This window comes from Akebia trifoliata, chromosome 4, assembly GCF_017979445.1.
Source record: "Akebia trifoliata isolate Shusen 1 chromosome 4, ASM1797944v1, whole genome shotgun sequence".
NCBI classification, from domain to species: Eukaryota; Viridiplantae; Streptophyta; class Magnoliopsida; order Ranunculales; family Lardizabalaceae; genus Akebia; species Akebia trifoliata.
The window spans coordinates 7,702,402-7,709,698 of record NC_141378.1 but is presented as its reverse complement, the minus strand read 5'-3'; the positions used below and the strand labels follow the sequence as shown (position 1 = coordinate 7,709,698).

The 7,297-nt window shown below is 34.7% G+C and overlaps 1 protein-coding gene across 3 annotated transcripts; it reads right to left on the bottom strand.

Annotated features, from left to right (window-relative positions):
- Nucleotides 1-294: 294 nt before the first annotated feature.
- NRPB12 (DNA directed RNA polymerase, 7 kDa subunit) lies at nt 295-6,914 on the bottom strand. 3 transcript variants are annotated; one of them, XM_086439038.1, is made up of 5 exons: nt 6,815-6,914; nt 6,107-6,227; nt 4,365-4,448; nt 4,112-4,204; nt 295-654 (listed from the first exon to the last, which is right to left on the bottom strand). In XM_086439038.1, the coding sequence occupies exons 3-5, from the start codon at nt 4,402-4,404 to the stop codon at nt 632-634; spliced, it is 156 nt and encodes a 51-aa protein (XP_086295164.1). In that variant the 5' UTR covers nt 4,405-4,448; nt 6,107-6,227; nt 6,815-6,914; the 3' UTR covers nt 295-631. The 3 variants fall into 3 exon arrangements, with proteins under 3 accessions (XP_086295164.1, XP_086295163.1, XP_086295165.1); XM_086439037.1 differs by lacking the exon at nt 6,815-6,914 and adding an exon at nt 6,330-6,489; XM_086439039.1 differs by lacking the exons at nt 6,107-6,227; nt 6,815-6,914 and adding an exon at nt 4,624-4,686.
- Nucleotides 6,915-7,297: the final 383 nt, after the last annotated feature.

Sequence of the window (7,297 nt, the reverse complement as noted above, 5' to 3'; positions counted from 1 at the left end):
CATCTCACTTGCACTTTCATGCCACCCAAGTGCCTCAGCCTACGAAAATACTGTGAGAGACCACCAAGAGCCAATAAACCCAGCTATTTATAATCCAACGATTCTCATTCTTATCAGTTGTAGGTGAAACACTTTGTTTGACCCATTGATACATGCCCGAGAAGAAGAATCAAGCAATCATTTTGACAAAAAATTTGATTGAGCAACTGATAGATTAGAAGTTCCAAACTAGTGAGGTTCTACCTTGCAAGATCATCCTCACCTTAAATCAGCACACTAAGTCACATCTCCGTGTAAGTTCCAACAAATCTACGTAAATATTTATATGAAAAGCATTCAAATACATGAGTTGATGCCAGAATAGTGTAATACCAACTTGGCTGTTTTCGATAACTGAAATATTAAGTGTTCATAGACCTCAAATTTTAAGACACCACACACAAGCTGCCTTTCCAAATATAGACCATATGGTTTTATATTAAGTGTTGTGTAGAAGTCTTCTAGCTACATATACCATCTGCATGACTGCAATAGACAAAATAAACTATCATGGGCTTAGTAGGACTGGGCATACTCAATAAAACTATTGTTCAAGAAAATTTGTATGCTCCAGCCTATCCCAATCTCTTCTTTAGCGTGCTTCATACTGAACAACTGCAACAAATATAAGGGGAAATTGTCAATGAAATGTTTAACAAGTGTAGTAAAAAAAAAACAAATACAGTTAAAGTTGGGAAGGCAGGTAAAAATAAAACAGTGCAGATAGGGAGCAGGGATAACTATAACGAAACCATGAATCAAAACTAATCAATAAGGAGCTTTGTAGGAGGCATCTGAGATGCAAAGAGGTTTCACACTGATGTATAGCACCCAGTGTCTTCAACAAATCTTTCCTCATTACCTCCCAACAATTATTGAAGAAAGAAAAGAAAAGCCAATCAAGACTAGTAGCTTTGTCACCTTATACCTCTTCAATTACATTCAAGATTTGTTTTATGATTAGATCATCCAACCAAGAGCGCTAGTCTAAACTAATATAATTGAACTCCAACCATCCTGCTTGAGTCTGAAAATGTGACACTCTGTACAACTCAATAGATTTTAACCCCCTTATCTTTGATTTCACCATCATATAAAATCTACTCATGACCAATTTGGAAAAGAAAATTTCCGTTGCTCCCCAAGTTCATGATACAATGGATGAAGTTGGCATTCTTGTCCCCATCCAACCATCTGATTCTAGATTTCTACCTTCAACCAATTTCCTACCCTCTTAGCTAATTTATGATATTTTACTTTCTAGTCTGTCATTTTCCTTCGATACTATAACTCAATCAAGCTCCTTTCCTCCTATCTATATACTAAAAAAAATGTCCTCAAAAAACAACTCTATTTTGCCATCCTTCCAAGCTCTTCTTTGTTCCATTTCTTAATCCTTGTTTGAGAGCTTTTAGTGTCCTAAAAATCCCAACAGCTCTGCGCTATTTTAAATAGAACATAATGAGATTTTAAGCATCACTTGGGATGTTAACCTCAGAATAAATTTTAATGTAGTCTCCTCTTAGCTATACACCCATTTTCCCCATGGATGCCAACAAGTGATTGCAGTTTACAAGATTTGATTTCCCTGCTATTTTTTTTAGGGGCCCAAAATCACTTCAAATGTGACATTTTTCGCCTAGACTGATTCCAGTGAGAAGTTCTGACAATTGATCATTTGTTTAGTCATCGTGAAATCATTATCATCTTGTTTTTGTAAAGCCAATGATGAATCCATTAGCCATCTTTTGCTAAATCATGATTTAGCTAGAGTTATATGGGATTCTTTCTTCAAATGTTTAGGGATTTGTACGACTTTGCATTGGTCAATATTTTCCCTATTTCATAGTTAGAAGTTAGACACCATTGCTTTCAAATGTATAAGTAATCTAACCTAGTTAAAGGGTAGGATGCTATTTTTCAAGGACTTTATATTCAGACGGAATCCAACAATATTGGGTAGGGTATTCCTTTTTACCTCTTTTGAGGTCTCTTACATGTCTCCTTGACCTCCTCGGCTCTCTTTTATATCTTTGCTTTCTAATAAAAATTATAAGAGTCCTGATAATATGACTCGCCAGTTGGCATATTCAATCAACTCCCTGATTTGGACAAGTTCGGGAACCGTAGATCTGTATGCCTCAGGATACACTTTACGGGGAAGTGCAATCATGTATCCAGAGGAGTAGAGATCTACGGTTGCCGGACTTGTCACGTCAGGCAGTCAATTGAGTATGCCAACTGGCAAGTCATATTATCACGACTCAACTTATAATTGTCAAAAAAAAATAAAAATTGTGGTAATGTGCAAATCATGATGATGATGGTAATATAAGCTATAAAGTATAAAGGGCAGGTTATTTGTGAATGTGGTTCACGATAGTTAAGAGAAATAGGATTCCTGTAAGAATGAAATAATTCTAAAATTCTAACCATATAACCTATTGATCTCACCAAAAAACTTTGAACCAATTGTTGGTAGATATGTAAGGATGGTCTCCATGATTAGGAAAATGTTATTAAAATTAAAAAAATCATCCCTCAATGTAGTGTAAAAAAAAAAACTAGGCAGTGCCTAGGTAACAAAGGTCCTTCAGGCAAATTGACAAGAATAATAAACAAAAAAAAGATTAAAGAAGGAAGGTATAAAGCACATAGTCATAGAATGATAAAGTAAAAATGGAAGGGAAAATTTAAATGCAGAAGCCCAGTAAGAAAGCTACAAAGAAAAGAGGATTATTTGCATATTTCATAGAAAATCCCTACATTGAAACTAGAAAAAGGGAAAAAGAAAGTAATCCGTTCACAAGTTATTTACCAATCCAGGGAGAAACAATCTTTGTGTTGTACATAAAATCTCTCTATCATGAAGACAGAGACTAGCCGCCAATTCTAGTCCTAGGTAAGAAAGAGATATGCAAGTTCACTCAAGAAAGGTGGTTAACAAAGTAGGAGCGAATGGTTGGACCCTATCAATTAAGCCTGAGAGAAAGAATAGGGCGAGAACAATCAAAACTATAAATAGAAGTGAGAGAAGATTGTTTGTGAGCTGAACACAAACTCTCCTAAAACTGGAAAAATGAGATACGTATCACTTCAAAACATAAACAAAGGTGAGAACTAAGTTAAAAGTAATCTATTGAAACTATTTATAGATAAGGTTAAAGTGAACGGAAGAAAGAAACTGGTTGAATCTATTCAAACTATTTATAAAAATTCTACTTGTGTATAGAGTACAAACTATATTGAGTTGCACGTAACACTTAGCACCCAGGTGACCACCATGGTTTTAAAACTTGTTTTGACGTCTCGTCCGTGAACGAGACCGAATTGTCTCGGACGAGTTTTTCGATACATTTGAGTCGTCTCATACAAAAATGAGAAAAATGAACCATGGTTTTAAATCTCGTCCGATATATTTGACTTGTCTATCCGTCTCATTGGTGGACAATACCGAGATGTACGGACGAGATTTAAAACCACGGTGACCACCTGATGATTGGCACATGCCGAAGGGCTGACCTCAACCAAGTTTTAACTACAATGCCCTCAAATCATCTCCATGGTAGCCCTACCAAAACATGTAAAAAATAGTGCATGGCAAAACAGTCTACAAATATCCCTATCATCCCAAAAAATATAATATTAGGTAACAATAACCTTTTTGAACTTCAACACTACATCTAAGAAACATGCAACTTCAAAAATAAAGTGAGACATATATTCTAGTAAGTATTTCTTAAAAATCCGTAACCCAAATTTCGCACATTTAAAAGGATAATTACCACCCTTTTTAGTTCTAGGGGAGTATGATCATGTGAACAAGAAAATCTCTAGTGGACTAAACGTGTATTGTACGTCTTTTACTCAAAAACTCAAGACCATTTCTCAACCATGAATCATATGAGTTCTGAAGAATCTGTCAAACTCGTCATATAATACACAAATTTATAAGCGAGTTCATCAAAGGGGCTACGGTCAAATCATAAAGTGACAAATTTTTTGCCTTGAAACTATATGGCAGAACCAATAAATATATAAAATAGATAAATTAATCAATTAGATTGCTTACTTCTGCGGGTACGCTTCTTGTACAAGATGCGGTAACCACATTCTCGGCACTGAATCACATCACCTGGTTTCAAAGTGTTCTCCATTCCACATTCTAATCATCCAAACAAGATACTTCAGAACAAGAGAAATGGACCACCAAAAAACATTTTAAAAAAACTCATTGACTTGGAACTACGGACATGAATATATACAAATTAATAACAAGAAATTCACTTTAATCAAAGAAAAATAAATTAAAAGATCAATATTACCTCCGCAGATGTAGCTTACTGGTTCAGGTTGAGGATCCATTTATGGAAAAACAGAAATTAGGGTTTTTGCACCTTGAACAAAAACTGATCAAGAAGAATGAATTAGAGCTTATCAAGGACAGTTCGTCCAAAGAAATCTACACAGGAATAATGAAATTTAAACAGAGCAATCGAAAAAGTAGAAAAAATCTCGATCTAATATTCAAGAATTTTAATTTTAAGAAAAAATAAGAGGATCAATATATGGAAATCTTCTCACCTTTGAAGAGGAGAGAATAAAGTCTTGAGCTTTAGGGTTTAGTTGTTGGGTATTTATTTATTTATTTATAGAGGACTAGTAACATTACGACTAATATTCTTTTAGAAAATACTTAAAACAACTATATTGCAAAATTAGTTATATTTTTTAATGTTTACAAAAATAGTTATATAGCCGATTTCGTAAGAACAATTTGACGAATTTACCTTTATACCCTTATACTCTGTTTGGATTGAGAGAAGAGAAAGGAAGAGAAACTCATTAAGAGAAGAGAAGACTAGTTTCTCTTCACCCTATTTAGATTGAAAGAGGAGAAGAGAAAGAACCAAGTTTCTCTTGTTTGGTTATGATTCATAAGAGAAGAGAAGATAAATTATTCTTGTCAAATGACTATTATACCCTTCATGGTCTAAAAAACAAAGTTCTACTTGTACAATGATACAAAATATAAACACCTAAACTCATTTATAAAGAACATGATAAATATTCATCTTCCAACCAAATATCATACCAACAATAGTATTTTTAATCCAAATAACTATTATACCCTTCATAGTCTAAAGAACAAAATTCTACTTGTATAATAATACAAAATATAATAAACACCTAAACTTATTTATAAAGAACATGATAAATATTCATCGAGAGCCGTTCGGCATCAATTTGTTTATCAGACGTTTTATCCTACAAACCATAGTCGTTCGATCGGGCGTAATCCAACGAACGAGATGACTTCAAAATCAAAAAACCATGTTTACTTAATAACTTTACAAAATTGTAAATGCTTCTCTACGCGACCTCTCTCTCTCTCTCTCTCTCTCTCTCTCTCTCTCTCTCTCCACATGCCGAGACATTTCGAAACTATATGAAACTTTAAACCATGGTACTGACTAAATCATATAATGGACTCAAAAAGCATGGCTTGGTAACTATGATCCATATTCATCATTCTCTTTAGTAATCATCTTTAAACTGTTTTGTCATGTGATAAAATTAGATAATATTTGCTGATTAGCTCAAATAAAATCCAAAAACTAAAATTCTCCAATCAAATAAAACTCAAAAACCTTCCAACTAAACCACTTAACACATTCTTAACCAAGGTGGAAACTTTCACATCGCAGAGTTTTCTGACAGAACTCTCCGCTTATAAATTTCTCCAAACCAAGCAAAACCTAAATTCGACAAAACTAGACTACATTAAACTCATAAAAATATTCAATTTACAGAGACAATCAAACTAAGTAAAACTAGCTTCTAATAAGAAAGAACAATAACCATAAATTCTCGAAGCAAAATTCAAGCCAAAAGAAAACTCAAACAAAACCCAAATTCGGATTGTCTCCTTAGTTTCTCATAGATGTCTTCACCTTCCACAATATTCACATGATTTACGATTATCTGAACCAATAATTAACCTCTAATTCACAATAACTGTAAAATCGAGGAACTTCAAACAATTCTATCATTCTAAGAAACAAACCTTTTCGCCTCTTTCAATATAGTTCACGGCAACTAGCTCTTTGGTCTGCTTATCTCGCATCAACCTCGCCACACCAAAATTACCTCTTGATGACCTTGAGATCGAAGATGATGACTTCCAACTGTTAAAAAAAAAAAATCGCGTGTGAGGGTTTGAAAGGTGTGTGCCGTTGAAAAGGGTTTCTTGAAGAAAATCGGAAGAATGAGAGAGAGAGAGAGGATACCCCAGGTCGTCTCCTACTCGAGTTCGGATCCTTCGCTCTACACCACTAGGGGTTAATTTATTTGTTTACTTGGGGTGTAACTAGCTAGGGCTGTCAACGGATAGATATCCTATCGGATATTACTATATCCGAATTCGAATCCGAAAAAAAATGATGATATCCAAATTCGAATTCGAATCCGATCGGATATCACTAGCAAACATTCGAATTCGAATTCGAAAAATGTATCGGATATTCGATAATATCCGATTCGAAAAAAAAAATTTGTTATAAAATACCATCATTCCCAATCGGTAAAAAAAACAAATCGATTTTCATTTTGTTTTTCTTCTGACTATTTCAGTCTTTAAATCAGATAAAATAGGGTTTTATTGTGTGTGTGTGAGAGAGAAGGGGTGTGTATCTTTGGAAGCTTGTCGGTCACGATGGTTATGGTCCGTCATTCGGATTTTACCGAGAGAGAAAGAGAGAAAGAAAATGTGTACCTGGATGTCGCCGGGCGGAGAAGATGATGGGTATGGAACTCACAGTCGAAACCCCCCCCCCTCACCGATCGTTAATGGCTACTGGATCTTGTGTGGTGAGCATGGTTTTAAAACTCGTCCGAGACCGAGACGTATCGCCCGAGTTAACTCGGTATCGGCTGTGAACGAGACCAACTCACAATGAGTTATGAGACGAACGCGTCTCGTGAGTTATGCGAGTCGTCTCGGACGATATTTTCGCAAAACTCGTCCAAGACAAACGAGATATTACAGATTTTACATTAACTCGCGAGACAAACGAGTTGTATCGGACGAGATTTTCAAAATCTCGTCCGAGTTAACCGAGACAACCGAGTTTTGTGAAAAAAAAGTTAAAAATGAAAATTTCTATTTTATTTTTACAAGCAATAGCTATTGAGTGATATTATTACTTTCTTGTGATAAATACTTAAATGTATTTTGATAATTTGTTTTATTTTTTCT

What these genes read in the sequence shown, in the direction of transcription:
- NRPB12 (XM_086439038.1), bottom strand. Translation starts at nt 4,404, where the DNA reads ATGGATCCTCAACCTGAACCAGTAAGCTACATCTGCGGAG. An exon ending in AGTAAGCTACATCTGCGGAG is followed by an intron (nt 4,205 to 4,364) that starts GTAATATTGATC and finishes TTGGATGATTAG; the next exon opens with AATGTGGAATGGAGAACACT. An exon ending in CAAGAAGCGTACCCGCAGAA is followed by an intron (nt 655 to 4,111) that starts GTAAGCAATCTA and finishes TATTTGTTGCAG; the next exon opens with TTGTTCAGTATGAAGCACGC.